The sequence below is a fragment of the Salvia miltiorrhiza genome, chromosome 3 (assembly GCF_028751815.1).
Source record: "Salvia miltiorrhiza cultivar Shanhuang (shh) chromosome 3, IMPLAD_Smil_shh, whole genome shotgun sequence".
In the NCBI taxonomy this organism is placed as follows: Eukaryota; Viridiplantae; Streptophyta; class Magnoliopsida; order Lamiales; family Lamiaceae; genus Salvia; species Salvia miltiorrhiza.
The window spans coordinates 36,565,360-36,583,483 of record NC_080389.1 but is presented as its reverse complement, the minus strand read 5'-3'; the positions used below and the strand labels follow the sequence as shown (position 1 = coordinate 36,583,483).

Sequence of the window (18,124 nt, the reverse complement as noted above, 5' to 3'; positions counted from 1 at the left end):
GCGTAGCTCATCTAGCTCCTCCATTTGTAGCGTGCGCTGCTTCACAGCAGAGTCCAAGTCATAGTTAGCAGCCTTGATCGCCCAATAAGCTTTATGCTCAATTTCCACCGGCAGATGGCAGGCCTTGCCATAGACGAGACGGTACGGACTCATCCCAAGCACGCCCTTGAAGGCAGTTCTGTACGCCCAAAGAGCATCATTCAACTTTGCGGACCAGTCCTTGCGCGAGGGTTGAACCGTTTTCTCCAAAATTCCCTTGATTTGCCGATTGCTCATCTCGGCTTGGCCAGAGGTCTGCGGGTGATAAGGTGTTGCTACCTTGTGCGTGATCCCATTCTTCTTCATGAGCTTTGCAAACAACTTGTTACAGAAGTGCTTGCCTCCATCGCTAATGATGGCTCTAGGAAATCCGAATCTAGAAAGAATGTTCTCTTGCACAAACTTAAGTACCACATTAGCATCACATGTTCGCGTGGGAATAGCCTCAACCCACTTGGACACGTAATCTACAGCAAGTAAAATATATTGAAACCCATGCGAAGTAGGAAATGGCCCCATGAAATCAATGCCCCACACATCGAAAATTTCAACAATTAATATGCTTTGGAGAGGCATCTCATTCCTGCGGCCGATATTTCCTACTCTCTGGCACCTATCGCATGCAAGAGTGAAAATGTGTGCATCTTTGAAAATGGAAGGCCAAAACAAACCTGATTGAAGAATTTTATGTGCTGTTTTCTGCCCCCCAAAGTGTCCACCACAATGATCTTCATGGCACATCTTCAACACTTGTTGTTGCTCCTCTGTCGGCACACACCGTCTAATGACATCATCCTTTCCAAGCTTGAAGAGGTGAGGAATCTCCCAATAGTAGTGCCTGCTCTGAGCTAAAAATCTCTTTCTCTCCTGCGATGTTAGCTCAGGTCGTAGAATACCACAAACTAAGTAATTGACAATATCGGCATACCAGGGCTCAGCGCTCGCAGGGCTGTACTGAGCAGCGCTGAGTTTGGCAGTGCTGGGCTGGACAGCGCTGAGCTGATCAATGCTGACTTCGGCAAGGCTCGCAGGGATGAACTGAGCCGCGTTGGGCTGGGCAGCGCTGCATTCGGTGGAGCTGGGCTCGGTAGAGCTGGACTCTGCAGCGCTGCACTTGTCAAAGGTTAATGCATATGTTTGCTCAAAAGGAAAAGATTCAGGGATGCAATTAAGATTCGACTCTATCCGATGATTATCCAAGCGTGAAAGGTGGTCAGCTACATGGTTCTCGCTCCCTTTTCTATCCCTGATCTCTACATCAAATTCTTGCAACAGTAAAACCCAACGGATCAGACGAGCTTTAGCTTGAGGTTTAGTCATCAAATATCGCAGCGCAGCATGGTCACTATGAACAATAACCTTAGACCCAATGATGTAGGCACGAAATTTATCTAAGGCAAAGACCACAGCAAGCATCTCTTTTTCAGTAGTGGTGTAATTTACTTGTGCACTGTTCAGAGTTAAACTAGCATAGTAAATTACACGTAACATCTTATCCACACGCTGACCTAGCACAGCTCCTACAGCAGAGTTAGACGCATCACACATAATTTCAAAGGGCAATGACCAATCAGGCGCAATCACCACCGGGGCAGAGCTCAATTTTAGTTTTAATGTTTCAAAGGCACTCATGCAAAAGTCATCAAAATTAAACGGAATGTCCTGAGCTAGCAGTTTGCATAGAGGTTGGCTAATTTTAGAGAAATCTTTAATGAAACGTCGGTAAAAACCGGCGTGACCTAAGAAACTCCTAATTCCTTTAACATCAATAGGGGGTGGCAACTTTTGGATTACCTCCACTTTAGCTCTGTCGACCTCTAGTCCATGCTTAGACACCACATGACCCAAGACAATACCACGTGTAACCATGAAATGACTCTTTTCCCAACTCAAGGTTAAGCCACTTTCAATGCACCTTTGCAACACTACATCAATCTTCGTCAAACAATCATGAAATGACTGCCCAAAAATCGAAAAATCATCCATAAAAACCTCCACGAATTTACCAATCATTTCAGAGAATATGGACATCATGCATCGTTGAAACGTCCCGGGTGCATTGCACAACCCGAACGGCATCCTCTTCCATGCAAACGTCCCAAAAGGAGTGGTGAAGGCAGTCTTGAGTTGATCTTCCGGGGCGATCGCGATCTGGTAATATCCTGACAAACCATTAAGAAAACAATAAAAATCATGCCCAGCTAAACGATCTAACATTTGATCAACAAAAGGGAGAGGAAAGTGATCCTTCTTGGTGACGGCATTGAGTTTCCTATAGTCAACACACATCCGCCACCCCGTCGTAGGACGCGTCGGTACCATCTCCATCTTGTCATTGCGCACAACCGTCATTCCTCCTTTCTTTGGCACGACATGCACGGGACTCACCCACTCACTATCAGCGACAGAGTAGATGATCCCTTCGGCCAGCAACTTAAGGATTTCCTTGCGCACGACATCCATCAGAATAGGATTCAATCGTCGCTGAGCGTCTCGCTTGGGTGCTGCTCCCTCCTCTAGGTTAATTTTGTGCATGCATGTGGCTGGACTTATGCCACGAATGTCTGCCAGGCTCCATCCCAAAGCTGCCTTGTTTCTCTTCAATACCTTGAGCAACGCTGCCTCTTGCTCCCAAGTCAGCGTGGAAGATATGATCACTGGCTTCTCCTCACCTGCTTCTAAAAATACATATTTGAGATTGGCAGGGAGTTCCTTTAGTTCCAGCGCTGACCTCTTGGTTTCCATCTGTTCATCAAAGGGCAGCTCGGTATGGCTGAAGGGTGCTGAGCTCGGCAGAGTTGACTGTAGCAGCGCGGGAATCGGCAGAGCTGGCTGCGGCAGCGCTGACTCTTCAGGCAGCGCTGATTCTTCAGCTTCCTTAGCTAATTCCTCCATGTCGGCCGATCCAGCAAAAGCTTCCATATACTCCTGTTCCTGAATAAATACCTTCTCAACCAAGCCATTAATAGCATCTATATATGAACATTCACGTATGAAATTCGTAGAAGGCATTGCACGATTTTCATGCACCGAAAAAGACACCGACTCCCCTAACACCGTCATTTTAATAGTTCCATGTTTAACATCAATCAAAGTGTTAGTGGTCGCCATAAAGGGTCTTCCTAATAGTAGAGTGTGGTCTCTACCATTCTCATGCACATCCCCAATCTCAAGCACTACGAAATCAACAGGCACAATCAAACCCCCGACTCTAACCAGAATATCCTCTACTATCCCACGGGGGTACCTAACGGACCTATCAGCTAGTTGTAGACACATGCGAGTGGATTTCAAATTACCTAACTCTAATTGTTGAAAAATAGAGTAAGGCATCAAATTAATTCTCGCTCCCAGATCTAACATACCCGTGGCCTTCTTACCATTTCCCAAAGCAATATTAATCACAAAGCTACCTGGATCGCGCTGCTTTGGTGGTAAGGATTGCTGCATGATTGAGGTCGCTACTTCCGAGACTAAAATTTTCTCATTGTCCCCGAACTTTCGCTTGTTGGAAACCAACTCCTTGAAAAACTTCACATACGCCGGTACTTTTCTGATCACATCAAGGAGAGGAAGATTCACGTTCACCTTGGCAAGCATGTTGTAGAAGTCGGCGAACTGTTTATCCAGCTTTTCATTCTTCAATCTGCTAGGAAAAGGGATCGGAGGTCGATAGGGTGTGGTAGATTTATGAAGTTTATTCTCCTTTTCTTCCTCCATCTCTCCATCTTTTTGTTGATCTGCCTTCTCTCCATTGGTAGGGCTGGTCAGAGCTGAGCTCGGCATCTCTGGTCTGGGCTGTGCTGAGCTCGGCAGCTCTGCTCTTGTGAAGGCAGAGCTATTCAGAGCTGAATTAGGCAGAGCTGGACTTGGCAGCGCTGACATCGGCGGAGCTGGATTCGGCAGCGCTGACTGCAGTAGCGCTGACTTTGACTTTGAGAGATTCTGTAATGTTGAGTTCGTCAGGGATGATCTTGGCAGCGCTGGCACTTCCACTTTGTTATCCACCATCTTACCATTACGAAGAACAGTTACAGCTAGAGCTTGATGCGACTGAGCAGGTTGGCCATGAAACTTTCCGGGCTGCTGTTGTTGTTGGATTTGATTCAAAGTACCGGAAAGTTGACCGACAGTTGTTTCAAGCCTTTTTATGGTAGATGCTTGGGACTCCATATTCTGCTTAGTCATCTCCATATTTTGCTTACTAATCTCCATGAAAGCTTGCAAGGTATCCTCTAGGGATGTTTTCTGTGGTGGCATGGGCTGTGCACTCTGCTGCAGGGCTGATTGTTGGTGTTGGTATTGCGGTCTATATGGTTGAGAGGAGCTTTGCTGCGGAGGGAAATATTGTGGTTGCTGTTGGTAGCCCATTTGGGGTGGTCGACGGTATTGATTCCCCCCAAAATTTTGATTTCCCCATCCAGCATTCGGTTGACTTCTCCATCCTCCATTGACATTCTGTTGCCCTTGATTCATGTTCTGCCCATATGGTCTACTTAGCCCTTGATTATAGCTTTGAAATCCTTGTGCCGCATAGACCTCGGCTTGTCCTTCCGGAGTAAACTCTCCCATTCTATGGCACTCATTAGCTCCGTGGCTGAAATCTCCACAAATACCACAAGGCTCCATATTCTGCATAGCTGGGTTCAGCAGAGCTGACATCGGCAGAGCTGACATTGGCAGTTCTGCATTCTGCAGAGCTGGCGTCGGCAGCGCTGCATTCTGCAGAGCTGAATTCTGCACCGGAACGGAAGGTGTATCCATCTTGCCCATCTTCAGTTGTTGTACGTCCCACATGATTGAAGCCAATTGTTGTTGTATTTCAAATTGATTCGTCACTGCGCTGGCTTCAACTCTTCTTCCACGGACGGATTTTTGTTGGGAGCTCTCAGCTAAAGTTTTAAAAATCCCTTTTAACTCAGTTGCTGTCTTCCGAGCTATGTTACCTCCTGCCGTGCTATCCACCATAAATTGGGCAGTTTGCACTAACCCATCGTAAAAGAACTGCATCAACATAACATTAGTGAATTGATGTTGAGGGCATTGACGGAGGAGTTCTTCATATCTCTCCCAAGCTTCATGCAAAGGCTCGTCCGCTCCTTGGGTGAACTCCATTATTTTTGTTCTCAACTCCTGTGTCTTATGGCTTGGGTAGTATTTCAGCATGAATTTTTCACAAGCATCTCCCCACGTAGTGATTGAGTTGGGTGGCAGAGATAGCATCCACGTCCTCGCCCGGTCTTTAAGTGCATAGGGGAAGCACTTGAGCTTGAGTTGGTCCTCCGTGAGACTAAGCAAAGGAATTGTTTGCACTTGGGTGCAAAAATCCCGGATGAATTGCAGAGCATCCTCGCTTGGCATCCCGTGGAACACCGGCAGTAAACTCGAGTCATTTGGTTTGAGATTGTAGTTTCTCACAGCAGTGGGGAGCACGATTGCCGACGTGTTGGTATCTCCAATCACAGGTCTGGTGAAGTCTCCCATGTATTCCTTGTTCTGGGCCATCTCCTTCTTCTCCTCGTTTAAATTCTGCTCAACTTTGTCCTGTTCAGAGCTGGTTTCTTCCTTGGTGGTTTTCTGCTCAGTGCGGAAGTTGGCAGAGCTGGCTTGGTCTGTGCTGAAATTGGCAGTGCGAACTTCGGCACCGCTGCCAGCGTTGACTTCGGCAGCGAAGAACTTGAAGGCAGGGCTGGCCTCTTCCTCCTTGAAGGCAGGGCTGGCAGCGTTGACTTCGGCAGAGCTGGCAGCGTTGACTTCGGTAGAGCTGGCAGCGTTGACTTCGGCAGCGAAGAACTTGAAGGCAGGGCTGGCCTCTTCCTCCTTTGTCTCTACGATGTGCTCTGGAATTTCAGGTTCAGATTCAGAGCCAGAGTAGAAATCGTCAGTTGGAGACACCAATTTGCCTTTAAGACTACGGCGTCCCTGCATGCATAACACTGAACAAACAGATTACGCGTACCGAGTGGAAGAAACGTAAAAACAAAACCGAGAAAAACTGGAAATTAAATAAAGCAAGTAAAAACGACACAACTAAAACGCCTAAAACTGTCCCCGGCAACGGCGCCAAAATTTGACTCAACCTAGAACACCTCTAGTTTGACTTGCAATAGAACAAGGACATTCTAGTGATGGTAAGTTGACCCAGTGTCATCTCTCAAGGAAAGTCTTAAAGGGCTTCTAGTAGTATCGTGGGAAAAAGTAATAAAAGAAAGCAGTAAAGAGTTTGATTATTAATCTAGAACTGAAACTTAAAACTGAATTAAAACCAAATTGTAAAATTACTAGGCGAATTAAATTATTAACCCTAGGCAGAATTAAAACAACTTAAATAAAATCTAACTTAAGAAATTAAGTACTTGTAAATTAAAAATAAAACTAATCTAGGCATGAAACTAAAGTGCATAATTTAAATTGCATAATTAAAAAGAAAGCATAAACATGAACTAAAAACATAAACATGATTAAACGAAAATAAATTGAATTGAAATACGAAATACCGTAAATGTCTTGAACGTGTAATTGTGTCACGCAATCACAATCCAATAAATAACTAAAAACTTAACTAAATCGAAAACTAACTAAAAACAATGAATTTTCAATACTATGAAAAAGAACTTATGAAAGCAATAAATTCTAAATTTCGGATGCCAAGAGATCTCAAGGATGGAGTCTACAACTATAGCAAAAGATAGATGATTTTACAATAGAAATGAAACCCTATTTATAGACCTAGCTCTGGTGAGAATAAGCATAGCTAGAAAGTAATCGGTGCTGGCAAGAATAAACATAGTTGGAAAGTAATGGTGCTGGCAAGAATATGCGAAGCTGGAAAGAATAAACATAGCTCTGGAAAGTGAACTCTGATGATTATGCTTGGGAAAGGTAGTCAGCGTTGGCGAAATAGGTGGAGTTGGAAATGGTCAGCGCTGGCATTTATGGGCGGAGCTGAAAATGGTCAGCGCTGGCAGTTATGAGCTGAATTGAAAATGGCCAGCGCTGGCAAGAATGGGTGGAGCTGAAAATGGTCAGCGCTGGCAGTTATGAGTTGAGTTGAAAATGGTCAGCGCTGGCAGTTATGAGATGAGTTGAAAATGGTCAGCGCTGGCAGTTATGAGCTGAGCTTAAAATGGTCAGCGCTGGCAGTTGACTCTGGCACTTAGCTCTGCTATGTCGATGTCCGCTAAAAACACCATTTTTAACCCAAAAATCTCCAAAATTGCATTCTTCCATCTATAAACCTAAATCTCCTGCAAAGCATCAAACAAACCATAAAACGCACCAATTTCCACAAGATTTAATTTAAAATATGCACATGCAAACCCCTAAAATTAGAACAATTAAGCATAAATCAATTGGTTGGGATATAAGTTGGTGGATAAACTTGGTATTCCTGATTACATGCACATGTACTTGAACCAGGCGGTTGATGATTACTACTATGATGGTATTTGGCATTTCACGGAAGACTTTGTGATTCGGTTTCCGGATGTGGTGGTGGATATGCTTCTCCTCCCGATTGGTTAGGAGGAAGACGCGCGCTATTGGAAGCCTTCTGCTTCGGTAAAGTCACTTCGGCTTTAGCTTATGCGGAGATCAGTCCATCTTTTCCCAAAGTCAATTGGGGGTCGTGGCTATGGGAGCGATTCATTCCGGATCGCAGATCTTTGATATGTTGGAGAATAATCCACTCCAAAATGCCAACGTTGGATAGTCTTGGCAGAAGGGGATTCAAGGTCCTAATCGTTGAATTCTTTGCGGTAAAGTTGAGGAGAATTTGACGCACCTTTTTTGGGATTGTTCTGCTATCCGTCTCTCTTGGATGGAAATTTTGACTTGGTTTGATAAACAAGACCTGGAGAGAAGTTCAGACATCCGTTCTTTCTTAGTTTCCTCGTGGAATGTGGAGTGTAGTCCCTTGGTGTCGGCTTTCTGGAAAGCGGCAGTTATTAACATGGTTTGAAAAATTTGGGACTGCCGCAATCAAGCCACCTTTGATGAGAAAGAGTTTCATCTGAAGATGATTTTGAGTTTCCTTAAAGTTGCCTTCAAAGAAATGGATACTCAGTTCACTAAACTTGGTCATTCCAATAACTCTTGGAATGACTACATTATTCTTCATCGCATTGGTGTGGCGACTCGGGCTCGGACTCCTCCGACGATGATTGAAGTTCATTGGTGGCCACCGGTGAGCAGCTGGATTAAAGTTAACACGGATGGCTCGGCGACGGGTGCCCCAGGCATTATCGCTGCGGGCGGGGTGTTTAGAGATAATTGGGATTGGGTGAGAGGTTGTTTCCACTTTGAAGGGGGCAAAGGATTTGCTTTTGAAGCTGAACTCCTTGCTGTTATTCATGCTATTGACATAGCGCATCTTCGTGGCTGGCGGCAGCTTTGGCTTGAAGCTGACTCGACTTATGTTGTTCGTCTTCTTCAGACTCGGTCGGTGGATGTGCCTTGGCGCTTTCTGGCGGCTTGAAAAAATTCTTTAAGGCTTTTTGATGACTTCCGTTTTCAAGTCTCTCATATTTATCGGGAAGGAAATAAGCCGGCGGATTTGATGGCCAACTTGGAGCGTAACGAAGGTTGGTGGCCTTACACTCTGGATGAGATTAAACTTGCGGTGTCCCTTGATATGGCAATGCATAGCTCCGTTCGTATTAAGTTATGAGACCTGAACTGAGCTTGGTCTGGGCGGAGTTAGTCGCGAAGTTCCCAGAGCTGCACGGGTTCTTGGGCTGGAGACCAGAGCAGAGCAGTGTTCATGCGGTGATCAGAGCAGAGCTGGTTCCAAGAGCAGAGTGGTTTGCAGAGCATAGCGGGTTCGTGCTCTGGAGGCCAGAGCAGAGCGGTTCACAAGCAGAGCCAAAGCAGAGCAGTCTTCATGCGGCGACCAGAGCAGAGCTGGTTCCTGAGCAGAGAGGTTTGCAGAGCAGAGCGGATTCGTGTTCTGGAGGCCAGAGCAGAGCTATCCATAAGCAGAGCCAGAGCAGAGCAGTCTTCATGCGGCGAACATAGCAGAGCTGGTTCCTGAGCAGAGTGGTTGGCAGAGCAGAGCGGGTTCGTGTTCTGGAGGCCAGAGCAGAGCTATCCACAAGCAGAGACCAGAGCAGAGCAGTCTTCATGCGGCGACCAGAGCAGAGCTGGTTCCAAAGCAGAGTGGTTTGCAGAGCAGAGTGGGTTCGTGCTCTGTTGGCCAGAGCAGAGCTGTCTACAAACAGATACCAGAGCAGAGCTATCTTCATGCGGCGACCAGAGCAAAGACCAGAGCAGAGCTGGGTCCAGAGTAGTATTGTCCTCAGAGCTGACTTGATTTCAGGGCTTCAAAGCAGGTCACCGTTACCAGAGCTGACCTGGATCCAGAGCTGAGAGTTTGCCAGTGCAGAGCAGGAGTGAGCTCTAGTGACCAGAGCAGAGTTGTTTCCAAGTCTCAGAGCAGGCTTCTTTTCGCCACGGCGAGGATGGTGAGGTGTTTGCGGCGACGGCGTAATACCGGCCGTTAAATACCCTTGCTTCTTCCTTTGGCTTTTATTTCTTCAGTGTGAGTTTTTGAGGTTAGTTAGTTTCTGGCGACGACGTCTCTCCGACCGAAACTTTGCCTCTTGTTTTTCCCTTCGGGGTAGTCTCGGCAATACGGTGCTTTCGACGACGGCGTATTACCGGCCGGGTAGTTACCGTTTATGCTTTCTTCTTGGGGACTTTTGGGTTGTTGGTTGTGGGATGCTTACAGCGACGGCGTATAACCGGCCGTGGAGCGTTTCTTTTTCGGTTCTGGGCTCGTTTGAGGTTGGCAGTTAGGCGACGGCGTCTCACCGGCCTTCTGCCTTCCGTATTTTTTGGGTTTTGTTCTTCGTTGGGTTAGAGCCGAGATTGTTTGGGGACGATGGTTAGGCCGGAGTTCTGAAAACTCTCTCTTCCGCTCTTTCCCTCTTGCTTTTCGTCTTTTAGACGAGTAAAGACGAGTACTCTTTTTCCTTTTAACGGTTTTTCCCTTTGGGTTTTCCGTAAAAAAGGGTTTTAATGAGGCTCGGCCCTTAGTCTGCTTTTCTTGTGCTTTCAAGGGTTTTTTTTTTATGTTTTTTCTTCTTTTTAATAAATCGCAGTTTAATAAGATTGTTTATGCGGAGATCATATAATGGGCCAATATGTTAATGAACTTTGTCGATGGACTTCGAAAATCTTATATAAAAGGCCCAGGCAATAAATTTACTTAATATCCAATCTAACAGTGAAGTAATATGTTCAGTCTGTTTTATCAAAAAAAAAAATATGTTCAATCTGTAATGTGGGGGAGGGCTAAAATAAAAATGCTTCTTAAAATATAAAATATAAATAATTTTTAGCCCTTAGATCATCAAGATCTACGGTTGATTCATAACCATGTTGGATGAATTCGTGGTCCTGAGTTCGAATCACAAAGGTAGCAAAAATTTATTTTTCACAATTCGTAATCCTGTTGCATTAATTCTTACATGTTCTATATAAAATTCGTACATTGAAAAATATTTTTATTTTTATTTTAAAAAGTATTTTCATAGTAGCACTGAATGTGAATATAGATAATTAATTAATTTAAAAGAAGTCGCTTTCATGGAATGACATAATCAAAGTATACCAACACAAGAAGTACGGACATATTCATGAGTTTTTTTTTTTTTTTGTCACGACATCGTCATCCCATCAATTAGATCATTTCAACGAACTAGATTTACAAATCGTAACATACAAAAATACATAGCTCTAATTTCTAAAATTCAATTAGGAATTGTTTGACGTGGCAATGGGACCAACATTAAAGATGTATGAGAAGCTTTCAAATTCCCCAACGAGGTTATTGTCCTAAATATAGGCCATTTTCGATGTTGCTTCTGTTACAGGAAATTTAATTTCGTTTACCAACAATATTATATTATTAATAATTTTGGCAACAAACTTGTGCTTCATAATGCATAATTTAAGCTTCAAACACACTGCAGTCATAGTCCAAATGACAAGTGCTTTTCAGCTCATTTCCACTAATCAAATCCAACAGCAAAAAATCACTGTAGAAGCTGGGGTGTCCTTTCATGATTAGCAACATCATTACATCATAGATTATTGCCAACTAAATCATTCCTAGGGTACTAAATAGTTAAATATTTAGGTACGATGAATTTAAAATATTAAGATGACATCCAGTTAAATATTTAGGTACGATAAATTTAAAAATATTAAGATGACATACAGTTAGATTTATAAGTAGATATTATATCTGAAAGTAGATTATTCTAAGACGGTTTTTAAAAAGAAACAGTGTATTCGCATGACCAATTTGAAGAAAGGAAATACAATATTTGACCATTAATTGAAAAAACACAAAATCTGGTCATTTTTTTACATTTTAGGACTATTTTGCCCTTAATTAAGGACCAGATTCGGGTCGGACTCAGGTTTGCGCGTGAATTAGTCACACATGACACTATTACTACCATTAGTGCCATATATTCAGTGTTGCACGAATGATACTTATGGCCATATTAGTGTCATATGAATGCTACTTATAGTCATATTAGTGTCATTGATGTCATATACCTTTGTGCTGATATTATTTAGATAGGTACAGTTATATGACCATTTTGAACACTTCCTCGTAGGATTTAGATTATCATTTAGGGTTTAGATTCCTCATTTTGGTTTAGATTATCCATTTAGGATTTAGATTCTCCATTTAGTGTGTTGCAAGAATGATACTTATGGCCATATTAGAGTCATTAGTGTCATATACTCTCTTGTATAGTGTTGCATGAATGATATTTATTGCCATATTAGTGTCATTAGTGTCATATACTTAGATTTTTTTTTGGGTTGGCACATATGACACTAATTAATAGTGTCATATGTGCCTAACCCGCGCGCAAACCCGAATCCGACCCGAATCCGGTCCGCCTTAATTAAGGGCAAAACAATCTTAACATGTAATAAATTGTCAGATTTTATGTTTTTTCAATTGATGGCCAAATATTATATTTCCTTCTTTAAAATGGCTATTTCATAAGCGCTTTATTTTAAAAAACCCAACGTCATAACTATAGTGAACTTTATAGATATGTAAATTTCAAAAGTAAAATTTTAAAGTATATAAGACCACAATAATATGGTCTAATCCTTTTCTATTACTAACGATCAAGTGTCTATTCCTACAAATTTTGACATACCTATATTGCCCTTGCTTACTTTAATTTATAAGAATAGCTTATTAATTCAATTAATAATTAAATTTTATTTATTTTGATATAAGAAATGAATCACTTTGTTGATGAAATTCTTCCGAATTATGATAAAAATTACCTGTTTTTGATATATACATGTATATAATTTTAATGCATAACTTTAGGTGTACACATACAATTTACCTAGTAGTATGTACAAATCCATACTATAATTTACAAGTCTTGTTAAATACTATAGGTAAACTAATATGTTGGCTACAACTAAATAAAGCAAATATTAGTTTGTTAATTTTGGGGCTGTTTGATTTAACTAGGTTGAAAGCAGGATCAAACTATTTCGAGTAATAACTGTAAGTTCAAGTCATATAGAATTAAAGAATGTAAGAGGAAAAAAGAGCAACATTGACTTTATTTTAATAAATCAAGCTTTCCCGCCTAATGATTTCTCTCATCAAAAATGGAGTGACACTTTATAATATTTATAGTGATTCATTGGATGCCTGATGGGCCACCTATGTACAAAATTTGTATTGCATAACCATACACGCGCGCACATACACATATATACATACAAAAATTTATAGTATCAAATAAAAATCTATTTCTTTAACACTATTTTATCACATCTCGGCTCCAGACTTGACGGTTGTTCCCACAGACCAATACGAGTCTTTTCAAGCGTATTTTATCCTCATTTGCACGCTTCTTGTTCGTGCCTCTTTGCACTGGTGATCACTCCGCACTTCGTCCCCGGGCGTCACAGGCCCACTAGCTTCCGCTTGGTTTGTCCCCGGACCACACCGTACTGGGAGAGGTTCGGCTCTGATACCACTTGTCACAGCCCCGCTCCAAACTTGACGGCTATCCCCACAGACCAACACAAGTCTTTTCTAGCGTGTTTTGTCCTCACTCGCACGCTCTCCAAGAAACTTCCAAGGGGGTCACCCATTCTAAAATTGCTCCAAGTTCACGTGGACACTAGAAATGAAGATGCATCTTGTTGGTATGAGTACGTAGCCCAACCAAATCCTTTAAGCTCTCCTTGAATATGTCGTTTCATTCCAATATATTCTCGGAATCCCTCTCGTTCGGGTGTGTTCTGATTCATCCCTTCGCCCATTTACTTAGAAGTCTTAATCAAAACCGCTCCTTGTCCGTGCCTCTTTGCACCGGCGATCACTCCGCATTTCGTTCCCGGGTATCACAAGTTTGCACTGAATTTATAAAATAATTGAACTTGACTTACAAAATATTTACACTTTTGTGATCATTGATCCAAATAATACAAAAGTGCAATTATAGGGTAATTACAAGCCACATGTGCAGTTATTTTATGGTTATGCACTTTCATGGTTTTGAATTTGGATCTCATGTGAGGCGCAACTACAATGCATTTATATGCCACCGAAAGTATATTAGCTATATATACGTTAAGAGGGCGTTTACTTTGCATGATTGATAAGATGCATAATTGAATATTGTTATCCTCAATAGTAGGATTTCTCTAATCTCATCATTGAGATAAGAATCAAGTAAAATTAGCTTGAAAGATAGAAATAATCAAGGTCTTGAGATATATCAAAGTTTCAATCAATCAAAGTAAATAAGAAATTAGCCTTACTATTTTTATCTATCAAAGTTAATTATTCAAAGTAAACGCCCCTAAGTATAATTATTTTATAGGTTAAATGCAAAATTCATAACTTCTTAGACATTAAGTATATTATTTTATAGGTTAAAAGAAAATTTCGAAATCTTTTAGATTAAATGATGTTTTTACTATGACCCAACTCCCCCCCCCCCCCACCCGCAATATATATAATTATGACATAAATTACATGAAATTATAACTATTTAAGTTCAGAGAAATAATTTATACTCATTCCACACACAAATTGTCACATTGCAAACGACATGAATTTTAATAAAATATTAAAATAGTTGTAGCTGAATAAAAGTCTCACCAAAAATGTAATTTTGAATTAAGTGATAATAAATTGAGTGATTATAAAGTGGAGTAAGGTTCACATCAATGACAAAGTTGTGTTGACTCTTTTTTTTTTTTTTTTGAGACGGAAGACGAAAAATCTTATTCATCAATATCTTCCTTTACAATATCCCTAAGCCAACTAGAAAAATCATCCACCCACCAAATGGTATCGGTTAAATGCCTAGCAGCTTGAACCCAGCAATGCACCGTTCTATTAGCAGTTCAATACATATGGCAAAGTTGTGTTGACTTTATTATTACTAGCCGAAAGAACGAACGGTGTACGTGTAATTAATATTATTTTATTTGATAATCTATTAATTCATTACTTTTATTAGATAATTTGTTGAATGGATATATTTATCTATAAGCCTTATCAATAGCTATAGATATATATCACATAGATCTAGTGTAATATCTAATGAATTAATATATTCTCTTATAAATATATAATATAAAAAATAACCTTAAAATAACTATGTAATAGGGGTAAAATAGGCAATCCATAAGTTGTGCTTTAGAATGCCTTAGGCTATTTTTCTATTAGTATAGATAAATGAAAATTGGCAAAAAAAATTGGACGATCTAAAAAAGAAATCGTAACAATTTTTCTTTGAACGAATGGAGTAAAATTATAAAATGTGAGATGTGCATCAAGTTCAACAAATAGGACCATCCAAGTCATGCTATAAAATCTTCTTCATCGTGTACGCTCATATCATAACAAATATTTTTTATTCATACAACTGTCAGCTTTATTCATAATGGTTAATTTTATTTGAGAACAATGTCACTTTTATTTATAAAAATGATCACTTTTTTCTGAGACAACGAGCGAGGGAGAGCACGTACAAGTTTTTTGTCTTAAATATACACGAATCACGACTTAAACTCGAAGTAGTTAATATCATACGATTATCTCGACATGAGGATGAGGGAAGCGTCTCTCCAGACCACCACACCACACCACCCATTTTATATGTGAAAAGGGAAGATGAGGAGAGCCCATTATGCCTATTAAGTTGCAATAAAGAAGAGAAAGCATGGCTAAATCATACATTACTTTGGCTTCACTCCTACTCAAACTCCCATCATATAAACTCCACCACACTTGGTTTTTGCTTAAGTTTGTAATAATAATTCTTCATTCATTCCATCAACCTCCACCTTCCCTTATCTGGCTTTCCTCCAATGGGGATGCCAAAGCCCCCAAGAGGAAAGCTGCCTCTCTCGATTATCGCCATCGTATTCTGCGCGTTGGCCTTCCTCGCGCTGCTGTACACTGAGAGCATCAGTTTCTTCTCATCCACCTCCATTTTTAGATTAAAGCCCTGCGCCAGAAAGCATGCTGCCAAGGAAGCTGCCACAGGTATAGTTTTGTACACGTGATTAGTCATGGAATTTACGATGATCTTAACCTTTTTCTCGTATATGATAGAGAAAAGAAAAGTTGATGCAGCATTGAGACGTGTAACAGATGACCGGTTTGAGTTTGATCCGAAAGAGTGCTCTCTCAATCAAGGAAAATGGGTGTTCAACCGTACGAATAAGCCTTTGTATACGGACACGTCATGCCCTTATCTGGATAGGCAGGTTTCGTGCGTCAAGAATGGGAAGCGCGATCTTGACTACCAGAAATGGGAATGGGAGCCTGATGACTGCATATTGCCTAGGTTAGGAAATGAAACTGAGCTTTGTTCTGTTTACTTACTGACCTCAAAAAGCTTCAAACGAACAGGGTTGTGTTTGTGTTTCTTGACCAACCTCGTGGTTTGCTCGTGCAGGTTTGATCCAGAAACCGCGCTGCGCAAGCTGCAAGGGAAGAGGATCATGTTCGTTGGGGATTCACTGCAGAGAGGGCAGTGGCAGTCCCTCGTCTGCCTTGTCGAATCTGTGATACCACAAGGGGAGAAATCAATGAAAAGAGGGCGTATGCATAGTGTGTTCGAAGCCAAGGTGCATATAAACAACAAACTGAGTCACAAATTGAGAGTGTATTGGCTATCAAGAATTCACAGTTTCTTTTTTCTTGATTGTATAGCAATACAACACAACAATTGAGTTCTACTGGGCTCCATTTCTAGTCGAATCAAACTCAGATCTTCACATTGTAGCAGACCCAAAGGAGAGGATTCTGAAAGTTGATTCAGTAGCAAAGCATGCCAAACACTGGACAAATGTAGATATCCTCGTATTCAACACATATGTTTGGTGGATGAGTGGTCTGAAGATTAAGTCACTGTAAAAATCTCTTACTTTATTATTAAGTTTATGTGCATTGAAACAGTTGGGATTCTTACATCTGCAGCTTAATGCAGGTGGGGTTCATTTGCAAATGGTGACCAAGGATTTCAAGAACTGGATGCCTCTGTTTCCTACACAATAGGACTCAAAACATGGGCAAATTGGGTGGATTCAAATATAAATCCCAATAAAACAAAGGTGTTTTTCACCACAATGTCTCCTACTCATCAGAGGTCAGTCTTTCCATTTATCAAAATCACAAATCGAAAATATGATATTTCAGTCACAAACTCTATTGGGAAAAAAACAAAAACAAAAACAAATACTGTAGAAGATACCAACTTAAAACCAATTCTATTGAAATGGATTATTATGCTTATTTAGATTGCTTATTTTCTTTATTACCTTATAAAGAAAATATTTGATAACAAGTATGAAAAAAAAATATGTGCAAACAGATGAATGTTAACACCTAACGGGAGACTTGAACCTTAAAATATAGAAAACCTCGATTTCTTCTTTTCTTTTTTCTTTTAATGGCATGAAGCATATTAGGTTAGTCTCCAAACCTTTTTTTGACCAAAAATCACCCAGTTTTATGATCAATCCATTCACGTCAAAATTTGGTGTTTTCTTTTAGTGAAGCAAAAAGGTCCAATTTTTCCACACTATCAAAATCAAAGCTCGAATAATCAAAAAGCCCAGAGACCTAAAAAGTTTGTATATAGTGACCCAATTTTAGTACTATATGAAAGGCTATGAAAAACGACATTCATTGCCTCTGTTGCGCATTTCATCGAACAACAGGAGTGCAGACTGGGGCAACGAGAAAGGCATCAAATGCTTCAACGAGACGAAGCCGGTCAGAAACAAATGGCATTGGGGAACCGGTTCCGACCGGCGGGTCATGAGCGCCGTCGTCGACGTCGTCGGAAAGATGAAGACTCCGGTGACGATGTTGAACATCACTCAGCTGTCAGAGTACAGAATCGACGCTCACTCTTCAATCTACACAGAATCGGGGGGAAGATTGTTGACGGATGAAGAGAAGAAGGATCCATTGCGTCATGCAGATTGCATACATTGGTGTATACCGGGAGTGCCCGACACTTGGAATCGGATTCTCTACGCACATTTGCTCTACGTGTAGAGACAGACAAGATTCCTCTGTTTCAAAATGGAACACAATCTGTAAAATTTCCTGAGTGTGTCATTCTTCTTAGATGTGACGTAAATTTATAATGTAAGTTTGTTTGATTTTTTTTTTAAATGTATAGTTACATAGATGGTGTAATAATTGCGTTTCTGATTATTGATTCACTTCTCAAAATGTAATGGCAAAATGCAATGCATTGTGTTATTGGTTTATGCAAAACTCATAAGTATTATGTAATTTAGAATAAACTATGATGTTACCTAAAAAACAATAGTGAATAACTATGCAAAACAATAGTAATTATAGTAAAATAATTTTAATTGAAGTAAGATTTGTTTATTTTCTTTTCTAATTAAAATTATCACATCAGTGGCGGGCACGTTATGCTTGTCACAGTGGGTAGGTGATCGTTTTTAATAGTATATAAGAGGATATAAAATATTTTAGACCCCCGAAAATAATAGGCCCTGAGCGGTCGCCCATGTTAGC

The 18,124-nt window shown here is 40.9% G+C and overlaps 2 protein-coding genes across 2 annotated transcripts; one reads left to right on the top strand and one right to left on the bottom strand.

Moving 5' to 3' along the window:
• Positions 1–887: 887 nt before the first annotated feature.
• Positions 888–4,050, bottom strand: LOC131018731 (uncharacterized). Its single transcript, XM_057947440.1, has 4 exons — positions 3,784–4,050; positions 2,428–2,985; positions 968–1,152; positions 888–906 (listed from the first exon to the last, which is right to left on the bottom strand). The coding sequence occupies exons 1-4, from the start codon at positions 4,048–4,050 to the stop codon at positions 888–890; spliced, it is 1,029 nt and encodes a 342-aa protein (XP_057803423.1).
• A 10,963-nt stretch (positions 4,051–15,013) lies between these two features.
• Positions 15,014–17,847, top strand: LOC131016534 (protein trichome birefringence-like 3). The gene is made up of 6 exons (XM_057945247.1): positions 15,014–15,604; positions 15,674–15,908; positions 16,020–16,191; positions 16,277–16,476; positions 16,554–16,712; positions 17,287–17,847. The coding sequence occupies exons 1-6, from the start codon at positions 15,427–15,429 to the stop codon at positions 17,627–17,629; spliced, it is 1,287 nt and encodes a 428-aa protein (XP_057801230.1). The 5' UTR covers positions 15,014–15,426; the 3' UTR covers positions 17,630–17,847.
• Positions 17,848–18,124: the final 277 nt, after the last annotated feature.